This window comes from Pelophylax lessonae, assembly GCF_965119305.1.
Source record: "Pelophylax lessonae genome assembly, chromosome: 10".
In the NCBI taxonomy this organism is placed as follows: domain Eukaryota; kingdom Metazoa; phylum Chordata; class Amphibia; order Anura; family Ranidae; genus Pelophylax; species Pelophylax lessonae.
In genome coordinates this window covers 85,841,876-85,865,841 of record NC_138777.1, presented here as the reverse complement: position 1 = coordinate 85,865,841, position 23,966 = coordinate 85,841,876, and the positions used below count along the sequence as shown (strand labels likewise).

Below are 23,966 nucleotides of genomic sequence, written 5' to 3'. Positions count from 1 at the left end.
CCAGCCGGCGGACATGAAGCCGCAGAAGGGGGGGGGGGGTGTTGTGTAACGTCCCCTCCGGCTCCCTGGGATAACGGCCGACTTTTCTTGGTTAATACTCCTATATACATTTTTAAAGTGGTTGTAAAGCCTAAACAATTTTTACCTTAATACATTAGGGTAAAAAAAGTATTTCAGCATAAGTATACCCCCCCCCCCCCCCCCCCCCAAAAACCTCATCAAATTGTTTCCAAATTCAAACAGAGTCCAGCAGTAAACTGACATAATTTTTTAGATTGAAATACCCTGGAGAGGTCTTTCTTTTCCTGCTTCTTTGGCCATTGGTTACTCCATATGGATATTTGAGGATTAATTTAATGGAAAAAGGTTTTTCTCTTGAAATATATACAATATGGTGCTGTGAGCATTGGATGGTGCCCCCTACAACATTTTTGCTGCTTAAGAGGTTGTAAACCTCCGAAATTCTTTTTTTTGAAAAAAAAAAACACCTGAAAGACAAACCCATAATGAGCTAGTATGCATCTCATACTAGCTCATTATGAAATACCTTAAAACGAAGCCCCAAAGTGCCGACCGCTCACCTCTCTCATGGGTGACATGTTCTGTCGCCCTTCTTCCGGGTTTGCGGCATCCGACCATTTGATTGGCTGGAGCCGCGATTACGTCACTCCCGCGCATGCAGACGGTCACGGCACGGGGCTCTGAAGAACGGCACCAGCGGCCGTTCCTTCAGAGCGCATGCGCCAGTGATGTCACTGGTTGCATTTAAGGTAAATATCTCCTAAACAGTACATGTTTAGGAGATATTTACAGTACCTATAGGTAAGCCTTATCATAGGCTTACCTATAAGTACAAGTGTCAGAGTAGGGTTTACTTCCTCTTTAATGAAGGGTTGTTGTCCTGTGACACCTTCTCCTGCACAGGATGTTGCACACTGTTGATTTTCCGACAGACCATGTATTCTCTTGCTCTTAAAAAAATAAAGGGTTCTATTATGGTGATACTATTCACATGTGCTCCTGAGAAAGACCATTCAAATCACGTTGAGTCTACGTGTGGATTATTTGGATGTAAGCAATATGTGACTCCTTATAGTAGACCTACATTACATTGATAAAGTGTGTGTATATCTTGTCTGTCTATCGTTATCTGTACAATCACTTTAAATGTACACTTACCTGTTGCTTTAGGAGACCATAACTTCCCATGATGTGCTAAATTCTTTATTGTTACAGAGATTAATAAGGAGTTAGACTGTGAAAGCTGAGGGAACATGGTGAAAAAGAACTGCACCATATTAGGATAATTATTCCAAACATATCTCAGATGCTATCTTTGTGATTTGGGGACAATGGGAATTCCATAGAAAGCAAGGTTGATACATTGTAGTCAGATGTGTGACACTAGTTATTAAGTAAGCACACAGAACACATTGACAGAGTGCTGCTTTACTGTGCTGTCTGTAGAGTGAGGAGAGAGACATGTCCTACTATGAAGCCAAGCAGAGCAATACCACGGTGTATGAACTTACAGCGGTAGCTGCGATACCAGTATGTACCTATATTAGAAGTGTGTTATTAGACATTTTAGGGTGCCAGGATTAGGGCAATTGATGTGGGGAGGCAGTTTTTGAAAATGCCATTATAGGGATGTTGGAGTGTAAATCAAGAAATGGAGGTTATAGGCGCAGAGGCTTAGTCATAATACCGAATATGCAAGAAATGTAGTTATAAGGTGTAAGTCCAAAAATGTCCAAGACACTAGGGCAGGTTTCTTGGTGGAGTTTAGCAGACTCTGGGTATATACAGGCAAAAGCAGAGAAGCGCCTCTAAGTGCAGTTTTAATAAACCCCACAACAGGTCTACTTATAATAGATGAGTAAAAAACAGGCACATCAATAAGTGAAGGTCTGGAATGCCACTTGGAGCGGGCTGGGGAAGCTGCTGGTACCGCCAGGCGGAATATGACAGGAGTCCCTGTGTGAAGGAGAAAGGCGGCCAAAGTCCTTCCTGAAGCAGGTGGAGCGCAGCGTGGAACACAGCCAGGAGCAGGATGACGCGGGCTGAGCGCAGCGTGGAACACAGCCAGGAGCAGGATGACGCGTGCTGAGCGCAGCGTGAAACACAGCCAGGAGCATGACGACACAGGCTGAGCGCAGCGTGGAACACAGCCAGGAGCAGGATGACACAGGCTGAGCGCAGCATGGAACACATCCAGGAGCAGGATGATGCGGGTTGAGCGCAGCGTGGAACACAGCCAGGAGCATGATGACACAGGCTGAGCGCAGCGTGGAACACAGCCAGGAGCAGGATGACGCGGGCTGAGCGCAGCGTGGAACACAGCCAGGAGCAGGATGACGCGGGCTGAGCGCAGCGTGGAACACAGCCAGGAGCATGACACAGGCTGAGCGCAGCGTGGAAAACATCCAGGAGCAGGATGACGCAGGCTGAGCGCAGCGTGGAACACAGCCAGGAGCATGATGACGCAGGCTGAGCGCAGCGTGGAACACAGCCAGGAGCAGGATGAGGCGGGCTGACCGCAGCATGGAACGCGTTTCGGAGCATGCGTGGTACCACATAGGGGCATGGGCGTTCCCTTTTTAAACGCATACACTTGCTATACCGATCTATTGTAAGTATCCCTCTTGTGGGGTTTTTTGAAATACACTGTCTTTACTGTACTTCTCTGCTTTTGTTTTTGGAGTGTAAAACAGCTTGACTTTGCAATCTTCCCCAGCTTACAGAGCCCAAAGTGGTTTTGACTGTACAACTAGCAAGAGCACCTTAAAGAAAACCTTCACCCCCAGATCACTTGAAGCTCTGTGCACAGCTACCCCCCTCCGCCAGATGAATTAGTATTCCCCACACTTTAGTCCTGGCCCTGCCCACCCACTGCTTTTCTTTCCCATGTACCTGCTGTCTCAGCCTCCTGAGATTCCATGTCTTCTATCCCAGGAGGCTGCAGAATTGGGTAATAAAACCGGAGAGTGGGTGGAGCTGTGATTTTGTCATTAGAGGCTGCTGCCTGAACCCGGAAAAGGCAATCTCCTTCTAAAGACTCAGGATGACCAAGATGGCGGCTCAGTACCTGGGTTGCTGCACTTTATCAGCAGATCACAGCAGGACAACACTGGATCTGCTGGGCAGGTGAGAGTTGAATCCAGGACAATGCTGTATGATGGAAAAGTAGCTCTAAAAAAATCAGGACTGCTTGAAGTTTCCCTTTATTATCTTTAAATCGATTGTAAAGGATTTTTCTAATTAATAATCAACATCTCTATACTTACCTGCTCTGCGCTAATGAAACCCCCTCATTCCCCTGCCGGTGCTCCTGGCTCCTCCTGTCTGTCCTTTGGGTCCATTGACAGACAGCAGGACTTGGCCCCGCCCCCTACTCCCTTGTCACTGGCTTGATTGAGCCAGTTCGATATGGAAGTGAGGGGAGAGAAGAGACGTGCACAGCGCTGGATCAAATAAAGGCTCAGGTAAGTGATGCCTAAACATTTTTTTCCATTTAATGCCAGGCATGCATTAGGGTAAAAAAAAAGTTGTTTTAGGCTTTAGAACCACTTTAATTAGCCCTAAGCTGTGACTGTGAATGTTTGGGCTTTTATGGAATATTGCACATTTTTACAGCCAAGCAAAGCACAATATTTTTCATCCAGCCTGGGTGATATAATGCTAACATACATAAAACATGCTAATTTAGTTATGTTCTCAATAGGTACGGAGGCGCTTTCCAAAATTTCTCAGTGAAGCTGCCTATAACCATCAATAAATTCTTTCAACCAACCGAGATGGAAGGCCAAGACTTTTTTCAGCGCTGGAAACAGCTCAGTGGGTAATGTTAACTCCATTACTATATCATTTGAGTAATGTTAGCTCATTGAACAGCACATGTGTGATTAACTAGATGGCTAGTTACAGCATTCTATTGATGTGATATATTTAGCTAGGCTTATTCAGCATGAGGTGTGATAAGCAAAAAAACCTAATTTCAAGAGGCTTAGTCCTTCCTTTTCCACTCTCTAAAATCAATACAAATTGCTCCGCATGGAACAAGGGCTACTAGTTACCTTCTTGTACTTGTCTGCATGTGTCAATGTAGAGGTGTACAACTTCTCACTCAGGAGGACCTCCTCTATACAAATTCTGGTGAATCCAGTTTTAAAGGGATGTCTTACTCCTTAGATGAGAACATCAAATATACATGCAAGAAGGCTTCCAAAATCCACTTGTCAGACTTGTATAAAAGTTACTTTATTTATTCCTAAAGAGCGTTATCGCCATAAGGGGGATAATTACCAATGAAAATATATGGTGCCAACAAATACCTTTTAAAATCTTTTTGCACATGAATAAACTCAATCGACCTCCCCATCTTTACAGTGTGTCCATATGGATTAATGGGCTCATGATCATCATGTAGTTTCTCCATAGAAAAAAATAATTTTTCATTACATTTTTCATTAAATTTTATTTGTACTGACATCGTTATTGAAACAGATTCTGCTGTAGTATTATTGAGACCTACAGCAACAGTTGTGTTTACTTTTATTAGGCTAATGTGTTGTACAAAGTAGATAATAAACCAAAGAGTATTCTGCACTTCTACCAGTATACATGAAGTCTATAGCAGATCTTCTAAAGAGGCAGGTCTATTGCTCCTGGTAACCCTTGTGTTGGATTTGTATATTCATAATAATGCCATAGGCAGTATACAGTATAGATGCCACTACCTTCTTTTCTCTGTCGCTCATTGACAGACGCAGTCCTCTTTGATTAATATCAGTAGGGTTATACTGCCCCCTACAGGAGTAGGACACTAGGCAGGAAAAACGTTCTGGCCACACCTTAGGGGCAGTCCCAGAGGGTATATCCTCTCTCTCCCTGCTACAGGATGTCAGTTTTTTTCTGCCTAGTCAGGAGTAAGGACCTAAGTTCCTTGCTGGGATCTCTGGTCCTGGCAAGCTTTTTTAGATAAAACTTTTTTAGTTAGCTTTTTCTCTCCAGTTTTTGTTCCTGTGAGATCTTCAAGCAATTATGCTGGAGCTGGGCGACGGGCTGGATGTTGAGATCCAGTGGTCACCCCAGCCAGCCTATGAGTGCGTGCAGGCCCTAGCTCCGCGCTGGGTCAGCCGCGACATAGTCCCACTGGACGGGGACTGGCACTGCGAGTTAAACGTCTCGCCAGGTCACCTACGACCAGTCAAAAACGGAGTCACGGCATCCGACTGCCAGACCTGAAGATAAGACCAATACAGCCTGAAGGTGCGCCCCCACCCATATCTGGGGTGGGGGGACGTCTTCACCGGTTTTCAGACCCATGGCTCTCCAGGATTCCAGACAAATGGGTTCAAGAGGTCATACGGTCGGGATACAAGATCGAGTTTCGATTACTTCCACCGGTGCGGTTCTTCCCTTCCAATATTCGACTATCCCCGGACCGCTTAGAAGCTTTGCTGGGGGCAGTGACGGATTTAATGCAACAAGGAGTTGTGGTCCACGTTCCGTGGACAGAACGTTTTCAGGGGTTCTATTCAAACCTATTCACAATACCCAGAAAAGAGGGCAAGGTACGTCCAATTCTGGACTTGAGAGCACTCAATCATTTTGTCCAGGTGCAAAAATTCAAGATGGAGTCCATTCGCACTGTAGTGGCCTCCCTGCATCAGGGGGATTTTCTGGCGTCCATAGACATCAAGGATGCCTATCTTCACATTCCCATTTATGCAGGACATCAGCGTTTTCTTCTCTTTTCCGTGGGAGAGAACCATTATCAGTTTGCGGCGTTACCCTTTGGTCTCGCCTCTGCTCCCCGGGTCTTCACAAAGGTCTTGGCCCCAGTTTTGGCACTGTTGCGACAGCGGGGCATATCGGTTCTAGGCTACCTAGACGACCTTCTACTCTGTGCGGAGTCTCCACAGGCTCTGCTGCTAAACTTGGAGATCACGATGATCTCTTTGGAAGAGTTCGGGTGGCTGGTGAACCGGCAGAAATCATCCCTGGTCCCTACCAGGAGACTGAACTATCTGGGCCTAACTTTGGATACATCCTTAGCAAGAGTGTTTCTCCCGGTGGAGAAACTCAGAAAGATTCAGTCGGCGACTCAGTTATTATTGACCGTCAACTGGCCTTCCCTGCGGACTTGCATGAGGGTTCTGGGACTGATGGTGGCCTCCTTCGAGGCAGTACCGTTTGCCCAGTCTCATACCCGGATTCTCCAAAAGGAGATTCTTCTCAAATGGAACTGGAATCCAGATTCCCTGGACAATCGGATCCGGCTGAGCGAACGGACCAGGGAATCTCTGGTTTGGTGGCTTCGATCACCAATGCTCAGTCAGGGGAAGTCATTTCTTCCAATCTATTGGACGATTGTCACCACGGATGTCAGTCTATCCGGGTGGGGTGGGGTTCTCGGCAGACGATCTGCTCAGGGGCTCTGGTCCCTGGAAGAATCCAGGTTACCGATAAATGTATTGGAACTGAGAGCGATCAGACTTTGTCTGATTCACTGGACCGAGCAGCTCCGGGGCAGCCCGGTACGGATCCAGTCAGACAATGCCACAGCAGTGGCTTACGTCAATCACCAGGGGGGCACCAAGAGTGTCCTGGCGGCCATGGAAGTGGCCAGCATCTTTCGTTGGGCGGAACGATTTGTTACAGCCCTCTCCGCAGTATTCATTCCGGGGGTGGAGAATTGGCAGGCAGATTTCCTCAGCCGTCAGATTCTGGATCAAGGGGAATGGTCTCTTCATCCAGAGGTATTTCACCAATTTGTGCCTTCGTTGGGGCACCCCGGATGTGGATCTGTTGGCATCTCGGCTCAACAGGAAGGTGCGGAGGTTTGTAGCTCGCTCCCGCGATCCTCTAGCGGACGCCGCAGACGCGCTGGTCGCCCCGTGGGGGCAGTACCAGCTATGTATGCCTTTCCTCCTCTCAAATTGCTGCCGAAACTTCTTCGCAGGATAGAGGTGGAGGGAATTCCAGTTATCCTGGTAGCTCCGGAATGGCCTCGTCGGGCCTGGTACGCCGACCTGGTCAGGCTGGTCGCAGACGTTCCTTGGCGACTTCCTCTCAGGGAGGATCTGCTGTCTCAGGGACCGATCTTCCATCCTGATTTACGATCGCTGGCTTTAATGGCCTGGCTGTTGAGACCAGGTGCTGAAGGACAAGGGGTTGTCAGCTTCAGTTATTCCTACTCTAAAGCAAGGAAAGCGACTTCCAGAAAAGTCTATCATCGCACATGGAAGTCTTATATATCACGTGGTGTGAATCCCTTGGGTTTCCTCCACGTTCCTACTCGGTGGCCCGTAATATTTGCTTTTCTGCAAAAGGGGGTTGAGCAGAAACTGTCCTTGAGCACTATCAAGGGTCAGGTTTCAGCATTGGCAATCTTCTTTCAGAGGCCTCTGGCTACTCATTCCTTGGTGCGGAATTTCATCCAGGGGGTGCGGCACCTGGCTCCGCCGGTGCGCGCGCCCTTGCCGCCCTGGGATCTTAATTTGGTGGTGTCGGTTCTTCAGAAACCTCCCTTTGAAAATATTAGGGAGATTCCCTTGCTTACTTTATCCCAGAAGGTGGCCTTTCTGGTGGCTATCACTTCTGCACGCAGGGTGTCAGAACTGGCCGCATTGTCCTGTCGTTCCCCATATCTGGTGGTTCATAGGGATAAGGTGGTTCTTCGTCCGAATCCATCCTTCCTTCCTAAGGTGGTTTCAGATTTCCATCTAAATTAAGATATTGTGTTACCTTCCCTGTGTCCTAAGCCCAGTCATCCTCGGGAGTTTGCGTTGCACTCCTTGGATGTAGTTCGGGCGATCAGGGTGTACTTGACTACTACGGAATCTTTTCGTAAGACGGATTCACTTTTTGTGATCACGGATGGCCCTAGAAAGGGGTTGCCTGCGTCTGCCGCGACTATCTCTAGATGGATCAGACAGACGGTGGTACAGGCTTATTCTATTCAGGGTCGGGTTCCTCCGTTCCCTGGTAAGGCGCACTCCACTCGGACGCTTAGTGCTTCCTGGGCCTTCCGCCATCAGGCGTCAGTGGTTCAGGTTTGCAAGGCGGCTACCTGGTCGTCGGTTCATACCTTTACAAAATTTTACAAAGTTGATGTGCTGGCATCGGCGGATGCCTCTTTTGGCCGCAAGGTTCTGCAGGCCGCTGTTTGAGGAGACCGGTGGTCTACCTCGAGGGTTTTTTTCTGTTGGGTTTTCAGTTGAGTCTCATCCTTTTGTCTGATGAGCCTTTAAAACTTCTGGTTGGCACCGGTTGGGCCTTCTAGATTGGATTTTGATTTCCGTTATCCCACCCCTCATTTGTGGCACTGCTTTGGGACGTCCCTACTGATATTAATCAAAGAGGACTGCGTCTGTCAATGAGCGACAGAGAAAATTTGATTTTTTGTAAGAACTTACCGTAAAATCCTTTTCTCTTAAGCTCATTGACAGACGCAGTACCCGCCCCTCTATTTTGAGTTGGGTTTGGTTAAATTCTCTGACACTGCTTTGTGACATAACTGACATCCTGTAGCAGGGAGAGAGAGGATATACCCTCTGGGACTGCCCCTAAGGTGTGGCCAGAACGTTTTTCCTGCCTAGTGTCCTACTCCTGTAAGGGGCAGTATAACCCTACTGATATTAATTAAAGAGGACTGCGTCTGTCAATGAGCTTAAGAGAAAAGGATTTTACGGTAAGTTCTTACAAAAAATCCAATTTTATGTAGTCCTCACCTCAAGTGTCTTCCAAATCATAACAAGGATAAAGCAAAGGATTGCTCCAACCAGCTGCAAAATATGAGAATTTAATTAAATACTTATGGGATAATTGCAATGAAAGTCACATGTAACAACCAGTTATCATTGGTGTAGTGCAATAATCAAAGCCATCAAAACAGGGCTACTAAGTAGCGGTTCTGGTTCCATCAACACATAGGATCTTTAATGCTGGTTATGATTACTTCTAGGGCTTACACAGTGGTAACTTCCATAGATTCAAACTCTAGATTTTGTACCAGGTGTAGAATATGTGGAATGTCTCAGTAGAATGTGGCTTGTCAGACATTCAGCATAGAGTATTTGTATTAGAAAAACAAACGTCTCTCTAGATGATATCATTGTCCAGGAAATAAAGTATATATCTTAATCGTATAGGACACAGCACCTGTATCCATATACCATGGATTAAATGCAGCCTGCCTTCAGGTGATTGTATACTGAAAATAAAAACTTGCTACGGCTTCCCCCAGACTGCACTCCCTATAATTCTGTCCACTTCGGGTTACTCCAATTTTTTTTTTTTTTTTTTACTAGGGTTTTTTTAGGTGATAGACCTGTTCTCCCTGGAGAAGTATTTTTTTTCTTTTTCAACATTTTTTTTTTTTTCTCAACTATGTTATTTATATATTTTATTTATATTACTTTAATGCTTCTATCAACATCTGACTGCTTACTGCCCTGGGCTATCTAGCAGTTTCCAGATCCGTTAAGTGTCCTTTTCATGCACTTTAAAGACAGGTATGCTTCACCAATACAGCCCTCTTCTTACTAGATCTTTCTATTGAACTACAAAATAACAAGGGGCCTAGTGCATTACCCAGATGGAAATGTATTAAGACAAGACATGCCAAAAACATACTCCCTAAAAGGCAAAAGGCTAAAAACCGTGAATAGAGCAAAATGCAAGTGGCAATAGGCTGAGATGTGGAAGTATATCACCGAGATCCAGGCATCACTCAGACTCACATACTGATGTGTTTCAAGGGGCAAGCCCTCTTGTCTAGAGAATGCGGAGTTTTGTGAGTGTATATGGCATGTCTTGTCTTTTAATCAACTTTCATTGGGTAATGCACCAAGCCTTGGCGCCACCTTTTGTAATCTTGGACAGTATACGAGTCTGAATGTTCGTTCTTCAGGTTAGAATTGCTTTTCTAAGGTCCCACATGAGGACCCTCAGCTCAAAACCGCACCCATCAGTAGGCATCTGCATCAGGGTTTTGGGCTTGATGGCAGCCTTTCATCAAGACTGTTCCCTTGACCTGTTTCACTCCTGACCTCTTTAATCCAGCATATGCTGTGGAACAGACAAATTCAATCACTGGATCATCCAGTTTTTGTCCAGCCAGACCAACTATTCCCTTACATGGTTTCCTTCAAGGTCGTGACAACAGGTGGCAGTCCTACAAGCTGGGGCAGAGTTTATAATTCCCTGGGTGTCCAGGGTACCTTGTCCCCACAAAAGGCCAAACTTCACATTTAACATTCTGGAACTGAGAACCATCAGATTATTTCTACAACATTGGACTTCCCTGCAAGGTCTACATAAACCAGAAGGGTAACATCAGAAGTCAAATTGCCCTAAGAGAAACAAGTGTGACTCTCCTGGGCAGATTCTCACATTCCAGGAGTCTCGGCTGTCCATCTCTTGAGTAGACAACTGGCAGGCAGACTACTAAGCTACCTTGCCTAGACCTGAGGACTGGTCATTGCACCTCAGGAGTGTTCAAAATCTGTCAAAGGTGGTGTGAACCGGATGTGGACATCCTGGCCCGCAGGTTCAACAACAAATATGTAACCTACACCAGGGAACCTCCAGCCTTTGCAGTAGATGCTCTGGTGATTTAAGCTGGACTTGGACTTCAAGCTGGTTTTTGCCTTACCTCTCATTAAGATCATTCAGGAAAGAGTTCGGGCATATCTGATCACTGCACATTGGCCCAGAAGGATGGGGTTATCTGCCAGTTAAGCCTTGGCCTCTTCCAAAAAGGCCTGACTTACTGGCCAAGGCACCCTATTCTATCCTGCTTGCTTTAACGAAATGGCAATTTAAACCATTGTACTAAAGGATAGGTGAAATTCTGATTGATAATCCCACCTTACCCAGAGCAAGAAAATCCAAGTATTACCACACGCACAAGGAAGGCTCACTTTGCCTAGTGCGAGGTCAGTAAGCGGAGTCTCTGGGAATACTCTTATCACCATATTTTGGCCTTCTCTTCAGTCTGGGCTTGACCAGCCTCTGGCCCTTAGTACCCTTAAGACTGGTTTCTGCCTTATCCATTCTATTCCAGAAAGCTCTGGTCTTCCAATCCTTAATCAAGATGACTTCAGGGAGTTGCTCATTTAAATCCCCCCAAACTCCTGTGTCAATATCATTTGATAGAGTAAGTTCCAGTTCACATCTGTGCGATCACAAAGCTCGCATGTAATTCGGAGCACACTGCTCCTAAAATTACATGCGATGTCTGTGCGGTGCAAATTCAGTTTGTATGGCTGAATTCGCACCGCAATCGCACTAAAACACGCACAGGACCCTTTTTTTTTTTTTGTCCGCAGCAGAATCAGATCACTTGGTGGTTCACACTAGTGCGATCCAATTCTGTGCGAACATTCAGATCGCACTGCGATATGCGATCTGATCTGGGGGTTTCAACTTTTAATTGCATAAGGCAGTGTGAACTGCCAGGGGTGCGGATGCGGGAACACGCTGTATATTCGCAGTGTTCCCGCATCGCCCAAATGGGAACTGTCATGAACAGTGCTGTGAAACAAGAAAGCTTATTGTGATTTTGATTTTTGTTACTTTGTTTATAATAAAAAACATTTTTTTTTTTTTGGGGTAATTTGTTAGGCAGATCAAATCGTGGCAAAATCACAGTAAACACTCACTACATGCTTTTCTGCAGCTTCTCCATTGTAGTGAACCAACAAATGCAAAAAAACACACCATTTTGCGTTTAAAATGTCCCTGACGCTTTCCAGAAATGCAGAGGCACAAAAATGCATTGATGTGAACATGTTCCATAGGAAACCATGTAAAAAAAAAAAAAATGTCCTGCGTTTTCTGCAAAAAGCATGAAAAAATGCATTGGTGTGAATAGAGCCTAAGGGAGCAATCCTTATTGTGCGATCCTCACTCTCGTTACTGGTGGGAGGAAAACCAGCCTGAAACACCTTCCCTATTCAGGAAGCGATCCTCTGAAGCGAACTTTAATGTGCGATCCTCTGCTTTTTCCACAGACAATCTATCAATCCAAGTAGTCGTTCCCGGTATAGGAGGAAAAAGAGGCTTCACATAGCATAAGATCTGTTAAAATCAGTTTACAAATGTATTAAAAACATTCCATCGCTGGGTGGGGACTGCAGGTGTCCTTGTTACGCTGAGCTGGGCGGCAGTCCCCGCCCTGTAGATGGAATGTTTTTAATACATTTTCAAACTGATTTTAAAGCATCTTATGCTATGTGCAGTCTTTTTTTTTTTCCACTTATACTGGGAACCACTACTTGATTTGCGATTCTCTGCTTTTCTCCACAAACTATCTCTCAATCCAAAGACAGCTGCAGAGGATCGCTCCCTGAATAGGGAAGGTGTTTCAGGCTGGTTTTCCTCCGACCAGTACCGAGAGTGAGGATCGCACAGTAAGGATTTCTGTAGAGGGTTGCTCCCTTAACAGGGAAGGGGCTTCCAACTGGTTTATAATCTGACCAGCAACAAAAGTTGGGGAGTTACTTCAGCACATTTACGATGGTGGATACATGGAGATGTTATGAAAATGAGAAAGAGAGAAATAAGAACAGGTTGGAGATACAAGTTGACAATACAGGTCTTTCAAAGTGATTGTAAAGTCTTGTTTAAAAAAAAAAAAACATATTTACCTGCTCTGTGCAGTGGTTTTGCACAGAGCAGCCCGGATCCTCCTCTTTAGGGTCCCCCTTCGGTGCTCCTCCCTCCTGTTGAGTGCCCCCACAGCAAGGAGCTTGTTATGGGGGCACCCGAGCCCAGCCACAACTCCATGTGTCCATTTTAGATGCGGAGCTGACTGACTTTGAAAGCAGTGGGAGCCAGTCGAGGGGGAGTTTCAGGCAGCTGAGAAACTCCTGCAACATTGCTTGATAGAGTTGGGGCTCAAGTAACTATTGGGGGGGGGGGGATGAAGGTGGGAGGGGGGAGGCTGGTGCAGACAGGTTTCTTTTTATATCTTAATGCTTAGAATGCATTAAGATAAAAAAAAAAAAACCTTCTGCCTTTAAAATCCCTTTAAGGGTAGATATTTAACAATACATCAATATCATACGTTACAGCTTGTAAAAAAAGTAAAATTGAATACCATTACGAAGTATTCATGAACAAAATGCAACACAATCCGCTTTCTTGTTTCACAGCGTTGTTAGGCTTACTCAGTTCTAAAAGCAGCAGTGATGAGACATTTATCCAGGCGTGGTTCACACTTTCCACCAGATTTTGGGATCTTAAGTGGGGTACACACTAGTAGAAAATCTGCCGAAAATTCCCATCCGAGGTAAAATCGTACGATTTTCGGCTAGTGTGTACACAACTTTCAGCTGCCGATGCCGACATTTTCAACCAAAAAAAAACGGAGGGACAAACGCCAAAATTTTTTATCGTCCGTCCCCAGATGACCAATTTTCGTTTAATGTCTATGCAGTACGTCCGCGAAAAATCGGATAAGAAAGACCGCGCATGATCTGAAGTTGCTAACGACCCGGAAGTATAGGAACAAATGTCCGAAAAAAAAAAAAAAATCAGACGAGAAATTTCGTGAACATTTATGCACTGTCAACTAAAAACGGTAATGAATGCTGAGCAAGAGAGAAAAATCGGAGGATATTTTGTCCGATTTCCGTCAAGTGTGTATGGGCCTTTAGCTTGGTGTACTTCAGACACATCCCTTTTGAACTAAATTGGTTTTGAGACCAAATCATTCCTTCCTCAATGAAGACCTAGTTCTTCCTTTCCTCTGTCCTGCCTCAAAACATGAAAAGGAAATTTCCCTACATGCCTGGATGTGGTCAGGCCTGTCAGGCTACTTGGCAGCCAGTATCTCTATTTTTAAACCCTTGTCCCTTTTTTCTTCTGCCTTTGGGCCCTTGTAGCGGGTGTCCTGCTTTCCACTCCACCAGGTAGATCAGGCAGCTCAGTTTTTTTTTTTTGCAAATTCTTTCTATTATTTTCAAGAAAAAGTACAGAGCTTTCAGGCATACCCTGGTTTGATAAAAAACAAAACACAATAAAAAAGGAAAAAGAAAATGAACAACAACAAACAATTAACCCCAACCATAGGCTGCTGCTTCAAGGAGATCGAGTGTGTGCTCCACAAAATGGAAGAAGAATAAAGGAAGAACTATCAGCAATTGTATAACGGGCGAGTTCAAGGAAAGGTGGCCAGTGGCCCCGGCATCCCCCCCTGGCCTAAACAACAAAAATAAAAGATGGATTAACGCGCAGTAGTCACAATATCAACACAATCAGTTGTGGTGTCTTCCACCTCCAACCAAATACTCCATACCTTGGTGATTTTTTTGGGGACAGCCCCTATTAGTGTAGACTTCTTTATAGAATGGTATTACAGAGTTCACCAATGCCTTCCACATAGTTAAAGTGGGAGACCCAGCACCTCTCCATCGTAGCATTATCCGTTTTCCTCGCATAAAAGAGCAGGAGACCCAATAGGGTACGAGAGGCTGTGGAGTGAGCCAACACATTTACAAGTCCCATGATGCAAACCTCAACCTTATGTGGTACGGGGGTGGTGGTCAATCTGACAATGAAGTCTAGGACCTCTGCCCAATACGATTGTAAGGACGGGCAGTGCCATATCATGAGTGTGCATTGGGGCATCCAACTGGCAATGCCAGCATGTCCCTGGGACATCAGGTAACACTCTATGTAATCTAGTCAGTGTCGGGTGGAATTTATGTAGGATTTTTAAATTGAACCAAACGGTCTCTGGAAGAGACTGTGTTTAAAGGAGTAGTCTCAGACCTCTTCCCAGTCCTCTGAATCCAACTCCGGCACCTCTGCCACCCAGAATGCCCACAACCCCTCTAGACCCATATGCACACTAGGCAGTAAGGTACCATAGATAGAGGAAAGCGGCTTCTTTAGAGTCACATCACGAAGGAGCATCACCAAGTCTGAGTAATATCAAGAGGGGTGCCACCGAATTGTGCCCGGGAAGGCATGGCGGAGCTGCAGGAACCGGAAGAAGTAGGAGATTGGTAAGGAGAACCTGGACTTGAGCTGATGAAAGGTCACCAGCGTATCTAGCTCAGTTTTTTTTTTAACTGGATTATGATGTATTATAGATGAGATGGTTATTATTTATAGTGATAGTGAATGAAATGTTACCTATTCTTTTTAATGACCATCTTGACCGGCTTCCATAAAAATGGCTTACTGCAATTTGTAACCTAAAGAAATCTACAAAATGCCTAGGTAGTAAAGGTTCCACTGGGATATCTCTTACACAGCATAATTGATTTTTTTATTTCTAAACTGTTTGCTTAGGCATTTGTAAAGAAAACTTTAGTAAAGCTTTCTTTAAGGATCTACCACTTGTCCAAAAGGAAAGGCAGGGTGTACATATTTTTAACTGGTCACGCTTTTCCAAATAGTTTACACAATGTGAAGCAATTGTGAAGCTGCCTGGTAGTTGCTCAAAACGTGTGTACTATTCCTTTGTTCTTGCAGGCCCAAGCAAGAGATTCAGAACATTTTCAAGGCAAAGCATCCGATGGATACTGAAATCACTAAAGCAAAGGTTGGTGCCCTACGCTGTATTCAAATAGATCATCAAGAAGTAATGAGGATTTGGGTTTTTTTGCTTTAGCGCTCTGAAAAAATCTTCTAATACAGGTCTTATTGGCAAATGATCCCAGTAAAAGAGAGGTATATGTGCAAACTGGTTAAGTTTATTTGAAGAGACTGTCACTAGGGAGGGTGTAAACTGCTGCTGATTTGAATTGCAGACATTGAAAGTTGCCTGCACATACCTGCAGCAGCCTCCAAAAGCTCTCTGATCTTAATGAGTTTTAGGTAAAGTTCTGGCATTTACCGATAGTGCTGAGGCTTGCCTACCTCCTTCCAGTTAGGAATGTGTGCAGGATGGGATTAGTGGTCAGAAAGGTCAAGGTTTGGGAGGCTGCTGCAGGCACCCCCTTTCTCTATATATCATTCCTGCTGTAGCAGTTTGGGGTTAAAGACCAGGTTGGTGTGAGGACTGCAGGAGGGGATTCTGAAAGAAAAGTTAGTATGATGGATACCTCAAGTTAGGGCTTCGTTGTTTAGGCTGAAAGCTGCCAGCACCGATATCAAGCTAGAAAAAGCTAAATCTAATGTCATAGGTGGTGGTTAGCATTATGCATGGTTATGGTGTGTAATATCTCTCTTGTTACTTATCAGCTTATTGGATTTGGACCTGCTCTTTTGGAAAATGTTGATCCAAACCCGTCCAATTTTGTGGCAGCCGGAATCATTCAAGCAAAATCCCGACAGGTGGGATGCCTGCTACGCCTCGAACCCAATGTGCAGGCACAGGTGAGTGATCTTAGGAGAGCTTGACAACTGGTAATGGTCCTTATGGAGTCCTTCTAAAAGATTAGTTGTCTAATTTTTTTTTTGTAAAATTAATTCTATCTACTTCAGCGACTTACCGGTAGGTCTCTGGACTTTGGTTATACCGGGGGATACGTGCAGCTGTAGGCATCATTCCAATATTGTTTTTTTAGAGTCAATGGTTGTCTTTCTTGTAAAAGCAATCCTAATGGCTAATTTGCCACTGGATTGCTTTTACAAGAGGCAGGAGTGAACGCCTTACACCCCCGCCACCTTCCGTGGCTTTCTGGGGCTCTCCTGTCCCACCTGGAGACCCGAGTGACCAGCCAGTGCTTCCGCCGGCTAATCATAGAGGTAATCGGAGACCGGAATGGCACTGATTTCTGGAAGCAGGTATAAATCATTTCAGATTTCCCTGAATGTAAACGGCACCATTTTTAAATAGGGAAAGCATTTGATCACACGGATCTTGATGTGACCAAATGCTTTTTTGGGCAAAGCAGACATCTGAGGTCTAATAGACCCCAGGTCTCTCCATAAAGAGTACCTGTCATTGCCTATTGCTATCACAGGGGGTATTTATATCCCCTGTGATAATAAAAGTGACTAGAAAAAAATAATTAAAGCGACAGTGTAAAAATAATGGAAAATAAAAATGTCAAAAGGAAAATAAAAAATGTCAAAAGTATATTTCAATATTTTTATTAGCGCGAAAAAGTACTATAATGAAAAACACCATATGGAAAGAAACGGGGTTTCTCTCAGGTTATCATTCAGATATAACATAAATGGCATTTGTAAGGCATGGAAAGATGATCAAAGAAGAAATTCGTACTATACACAAACTTAACAACCAGAGATCCCTCTGGTAAGACTCAATAATAGCATCCTTCATCACTAAACACATTACACTAATCTATATATAATCTAGAGCAGATGAGTATATTTTAATATCCCCACATAGAAGTGTTGTGAAAATATAATATAATTCTAATAGTAGGGGAAGGGAGCTTGGGGGATTAATCGGTAGAAAAAGCACTGTTTAGGTACCAAAGAGTACGGGCACAGAAACGGTCAGGTAAAGAAGATCAAATGCATCAAGAGGTAAAAATATGATTGAAAAAGAAAGGGTGGCAGAAAAGAGTAGACCTAGAAGAGGGTCAACCAAGGACCAAGGGGATCAACAAATACTGGATCCATGGGTCGTACCTTTTGTCTTATTATGAAGGATGCAGGTAAGCTTGTCATTAACCACAATAAAGTTCAGCTTACTTTGAATGTAGACACCGGTCGCTTCCAGTATGTAGCAATAGTAATATTCGCTGCCAAGAGCATATATAGGATTAGCTTTGGAGATTTTCTTTTTTTTTTTTTTGGGACCTCCTTAAGGCAGTTTCCTATGGATAGTAAAATTTACGCAGTTTGTTGCTATTAAACACGTGTGTGCGCAATTTTAAAACTTAGCGTTTGAGATCTATTTACACTGCATAACATCATTTTTTATATTTTACCAAACAATATTTGTTGTGTGCATTAAAATTTAAAAGTGTGTTTTCTCCAAAAAATTGGGTTTGAAAAACTGCTGCGCAAATACCGTGTGAAAAAAATTGCAACACCCACCATTTTATTCTCTAGGGCCTCTGCTTTAAAAATATATATTTTTGGAGGTTCTAAGTAATTTTTTAGCAAAAAAAAAAATACTGATTGTTAAAATAAAAATGCTGAGTGTAAACAAACTGTCAGAAAAGGCCTGGTCTTCAATACTTGCCGACCCTGCTATAGCAAAATGGCAGCTACAGCGCGGTCGTCGACTTCTGGGAGGGCATCATGACATCCTCCCTTGATCACAGATCCGGGTAAAGCACTAATCACAGCGACTCTTTTAACACGTGATCAGCTATGTCTAATCACGATGCAAATTAACTTGCCGGTTATTGGCATTCCTTTCCTCATGCTGTCACAGCGTGGGAGAGAGATGGTAACTGGCTAGTGTGAAAGGGGACATCTGCTCTGATCATCAGTGCAGCCCCAACAGTGCCCATCAGTGCAGCCCCATCAGCACGAGGGAAAAATTACCTGTTCGCAAACTTTTATAGCAAAAACGTTTCCTTCAACATTTTTGCTCTTTTTTTTTTTTGTTTCTTTAGCTCTATTTGTGTGAAAAAAAAAATATAAAATGGCTTATTGGAACAGTGCTGCCATGCAATTGTCATTCAAAGTGTGACCGCGCTGAAAATTGGCCTTGGCCAGAAGGGGTTAAATGTGTCCAGTAGACAAGTGGTTAAAATATTCTTTGTTACTTTTTCACTAGTGTAGCTGCCATTGTGGACATGTTTTTCAGAGTGCAACCTCTTGGTCTGTCACCCTTGCTTTTGTACTGATCTGAAACATGCAGGTGTTGGGCATCCTGACAGTTGATGTTCACAGGAGTGTGCCAGGTCAGTGATCTACCAAGTAGAGAAGGGTGACAGGCACAGATTTTTCACTTTCAAAAACAAGTCTGCAACAGCTGCCATATGTCTATGCTGATGGAAATCAAAACGGATGAACGCTCACAAGTCTGTTTTTTGTCCATACAGATGTACCGGCTCACCATCCGCACAAGTAAAGAAGAGGTTTCCCAGAGATTGTGTGACCTACTCTCTGAGCAGTTTTAGACCTCAATTACTTTGGTTCCAGAACCCATGTCTTTGTGATCTTCCCTTACTGCCAGTTCCTTATCTCAGTGAAAATAAATATTCCTTACACATTGTCTGTATCTTTTTTCATCTCATCGAGAGTTATACATGTTTCATTGTTGCATCAGCTGGCTGCTGTAACTTATAAAGACTGCCACTTTAGGTGGAGAAGAGGAAACAGGTAATATGAAACTTAGGGATGCACCGAAATGAAAATTTTGGGCCGAAAATGCAGGATGCAGGAAAATAATTTTATATTTGATAGAACAGGGGCATACACCAAAAACAGGCAGCAACGTACACCTGTCGCTGCCACCCTGTCACAGTATATGTACTGTGACGGGTTGGCAAGAGGTTAATTTAATTACCAATGGTATTTGTATTATGCAGCATGAGGGGGTTAATGTATTGTCACTGCTGGTGTCACTGCAGTTAATTAACCCCTTTGTGCTGCATTAGTGCAACCAGTATCAGTGTTAATTAACACTGATACTGGTTGCACTAATGCAGCACAAAGGGGTTAATTAACTGCCACTGGTCGGTCACTAATGCAGCAGTGACCAGCAGTGACAATACATTAACCCCCTCATGCTGCATAATACTAATACCAATGGTAAGCTGCCTCAGCTATCAGCCTCAGCGTCCCTCTCCTACTCACTCAGCTCCTCCGGTGTCCATTATTCAAAAGACGCGCCTCCCGGTGATGTCACTACTACTACGATCTGTCCATGAATGAAGGGACACACCGGGCGGGCGAGCGGCCGCTAATAGAACTATGTGAGCTTCACTTCATTTCCCTGTCAGCGGCACAATGTCCATGAATGAACGGACACTCCGGGCGGGGGGAGCGGCCGCTAATAACTATAACTATGTGAGCCTTCACTTCCCTGTCAGGCATGTATCTCCTCTGACAGGGAAGTGAAGGCTCACATAGTTATAGTTATTAGCGGCCGTTCACTCCCGCCCAGAGTGTCAGTAAATTCATGTGCATCGTGCTGCTGACAGGGAAATGAAGTGAAGTGAAGCTCACATAGTCATATCTATTAGCGACCGCTCGCCCGCCCAGAGTGTCAGTTCATTCATGGACATCGTGCCGCTGACAGGGAAGTGAAGTGAAGGCTCACATAGTTATATCCATTAGCGGCTGCTCCCCCCGCCCTCCCGCTCGGTCTGTTAGTTCATTAATGCAGAGATCGCAGTAGTAGGGAAATCACAGGGAGGCGGGCGGCCGGCCAGAGGCACGTCTTTTCAAACCTGCGCTGCGCCCTCCTCCTTCCTCAAGCGGCCATTAATTTCTGCATTTTAACCCATTTTCGGCCGAAATGGGATAGGCCCATTTTCGGCCGAAAATTTTGGTGGCCGAAATTTCGGTGCATCCATAATGAAACTATACGTCAGGGATCCTCAAACTACGGCCCTCTGGCTGTTGCGGAACTACGCGTCCCATGAGGCATTGTAAAACTCTGACATTCTTAGACATGACTAAGCATGATGGGAATTGTAGTTCCTGAACAACTGGAGGGCCAAAGTTTGAAGACCCCTGCTATACGTGAATGATTTAAAATGGAACTAGACTTTAGAAATTTATTCTTCAAATTAGTTATTTGTGAATGATAAACTGTTTACAGTAGTCATTCTACAACTGCTACTTTACCTAGCCCCACTTTCTATTCCACATGGTCTCTGCAGAATAGCTATTCATTCCTAGACTCTACCACTGATGTCACCATTAGAGTAATCCAGTAATCAAAAGGCAGGAGTATGTGGGATGGGATATGCCTCCTAAAGGTTTCAAACTCCTGATGGGCTTCAAGAATGCAGGTACTGTGTTGTGGAGTCTGCCAGGGGAAGGGGCAGTCTGAGCATGCTCTGCTTAAAGTCTGTGTTGTGGATGCATACAGCCTTCCTGCTCAGGCTTCACAGAAAACACTGTAGGCTTAAAAGACCGGATGCACACTACCGTCACTCTTCTGCTAGCCACGTGGTCACTGCAAGCGTCGAGACTGTGGACCTTCAGGACTCTAAAGACTTTAAAGAAGTTGTAAAGTCAGGATGGTTTTTTATCTTTGTGCATTAAAGCGGTTGTAAACCTCAGAAAAAAATAAATAATAAAAAAGAAAAACCTGAAAGACAAAGGCATAATGAGCTAGTATGCATCACATACTAGCTCAATATGAAATACTTACCTTAGAACGAAGCCTCTGCAGTGCCGCCCACTCACCGGTAACAGGGCAGACATTTTCAGCCGTCCTTCCTGGTTTGCGTCCTCCGACCATCTGATTGCCCGCAGGCGCGATGACCTCCCGCGCATGCACGTGGGAGCCATCATTTACGGCACAGGGCTCTGAAGGAGCGGCACGGGCACAGAGCGGATGATGTCATCTGCTGCATGCTTTGTAAATATCTCCTAAATGGTGCAAGTTTAGGAGATATGTACTGTAAATATAGGCAAAAGTCATTAAGGGGAGTTTACAACCTCTTTAAGATAAAAAGCATTCTGTGTGTAGCAGCCTCCCCAGCACCCCTAATACTTGCGTGTGCCCACTTTCTGTCCAGTGATTTCCACGAGTCCCTCGGCCGTCCTGGGACTCTCATTCCTGATTGGTGGAGATATAGCTGCGGTGCCATTGGCTCCCGCAGCTGTCAAAGTCAGTGAGATAATCAGGAGGGGGTGGAGCCTAAATGAACACATGGAGCTGCAGCTCGGCTCAGGTGTCCCCATAGCAAGCTGCTTGCTGTGGGGGCATTTGATGGGAGGGGGGGGGGCAGGAACAGGAATGCACAGAGGACGGAAGTATAACAGGTTTGTTGTGGGAAAAAAAAAAAATGACTTTATAATCCCTTTAAGTAATTTCCTGCTGGAGGGGTAATCCTGAACTGTCGCTCATTGGCATTCAGAGAGTGACATGTCTAAGAGGGGGTTTGTTTTTGCAGGACAGTGATCACCTCTTTTGCTCCATATGCGGTATATCAACGCAAAAGACTGTGGGGAGCTACAGTATCTCGCAAAAGTGCGTACACCCCTCACATTTTTGTAAATACTTTATCTTTTAATGTGACAACACTGAAGAAATGACACTTTGCTACAATGTAAGGTAGTGAGTGCACAGCCTGTATTACAGTGTAAATTTGCTGTCCCCTCAAAATAACTCAACATGCAGCCATTAATGTCTAAACTGCTGGCAACAAAAAGGAGTACACCTTTAAGTGATCTCTAAATTGAACCCAAAGTGTCAATATTTTGTGTGGCCATCATTATTTTCCAGCACTGCCTTAACCCTCTTGGGCATGGAGTTCACCAGAGCTTCACAGGTTGCCACTGGAGTCCTCTTCCACTCCTCCATGAAGACATCACGGAGCTGGTGGATGTTGGAGACCTTGTGCTCCTCCACCTTCAGTTTTGAGGATGCCCTACAGATGCTCAATAGGGTTTAGTTCTGGAGACATGCTTGGGCAGTTTATTCTCTTTACCCTCAGCTTCTTTAGCAAGGCAGTGGTCATCTTGGAGATGTGTTTGGGGTCGTTGTCATGTTGGAATACTGCCCTGCGGCCCAGTCTCTGAAGGGAAGGGATCATGCTCTGCTTCAGTATGTCACAGAACATCTTGGCATTCATGGATTCCTCAAATAGCACCCCAGTGACAGCAGTACTCATGCAGCCCCAGACAATGACACCCCCACCACCATGCTTGACTGTAGGCAAGACACACTTGTCTTTGTACTCCTCACCTGGTTGCTGCCACACACGCTTCAGATCATCTGAACCAAATAAGTTTATCTTGGTCTTATCAGACCACAGGTCATGGTTCCAGTAATCCGTGTCCTTTGTCTGCTTGCCTTCAGCAAACTGTTTGCAGGCTTTCTTGTGCATCATCTTTAGAAGAGGCTTCCTTCTGGGACGACAACCATGCAGACAAATTCGATGCGGTGTGCGGCGTATGGTCTGAGCACTGACAGGCTGACCACCACCCCTTCAACCTCTGCAGCAATGCTGGCAACACTCATGTCTATCTCCCAAAGACAACCTCTAGATATGATGCTGAGCATGTGCACTCAGCTTCGTTGCTCGACCATGGCGAGGCCTGTTCTGAGTGGAACCTGTCCTATTAAATTGTTTTTCGGTCTTGGCCCCTGTTCTGCAGCTCAGTTTCAGGGTCTTGACAATCTTATAGCCTAGGGGGCCATCTTTATGTAGAGCAACTTTCTTTTTTTTTTTTTGTTTCCAGAGCCTCAGAGTTTTTTGCCATGAGGTGCCATGTTGATCTTCCAGTGACCAGTATGAGAGGGACAGCACCAAATTTAACACACCTGCTCCCCATTCACCCCTGAGTCCTTGTAACACTAACAAGTCACATGACACCTGGGAGGAGAAATGGCTAATTGGGCCTAATTTGGACATGTTTACTTCGGGGGGTAGGTAGATAAGCTTTTGTTGCTAGCAGTTCAGACATTAATGGCTGTGTGAGTTATTTTGAGGGGACAGCTCACTACTGTTATACAAGCTGTACACTCACTACTTTACATTGTAGCAAAGTGTAATTTCTTCAGTGTTGTCACATTAAAAGATAAAATATTTACAAAAAGATATATTAAAATGTTTACAAAAATGTAAGGGGTGTACTCACTTTTGTAAGATACTAACAAAGAGAAGATATTTTCTTTATCATACAGCACACATGGGTAAAGTTCCATTTTAACAGCCTAACACCTTGCTTCTTGCTGGAGGCTGCAATTTTGCTGAAGCCAAGAGCCCCCAAACAGCAGTAAATCATAAAGTGGAACTAAACCTATTTGATTTAAGGGTTTAAAAAATGAACTTCCTGGAATGCCGGTGTTCCGTGAGAATTACCTACCCGTGAGAAAAACCTACCCCTCGTCACTTCCGGTTCACAGCACTGTATGGAATGCAGCCGTTACATTAAAACAACTG

The 23,966-nt window shown here is 44.7% G+C and overlaps 1 protein-coding gene across 1 annotated transcript in view; it reads left to right on the top strand.

Annotated features, from left to right (window-relative positions):
- The window catches only part of LOC309565092 (AP-2 complex subunit alpha-2-like), a 201,100-nt gene extending 181,989 nt beyond the window's left edge, over positions 1–19,111 (top strand). Inside the window, exons 21-24 of the mRNA XM_082269852.1 lie at positions 3,725–3,841; positions 15,496–15,565; positions 16,207–16,341; positions 18,939–19,111. Coding sequence (XP_082125978.1) covers positions 3,725–3,841; positions 15,496–15,565; positions 16,207–16,341; positions 18,939–19,016 — 400 coding nt within the window. The 3' untranslated portion in view covers positions 19,017–19,111. The remainder of the gene's footprint in view (positions 1–3,724; positions 3,842–15,495; positions 15,566–16,206; positions 16,342–18,938) is intronic.
- Positions 19,112–23,966: the final 4,855 nt, after the last annotated feature.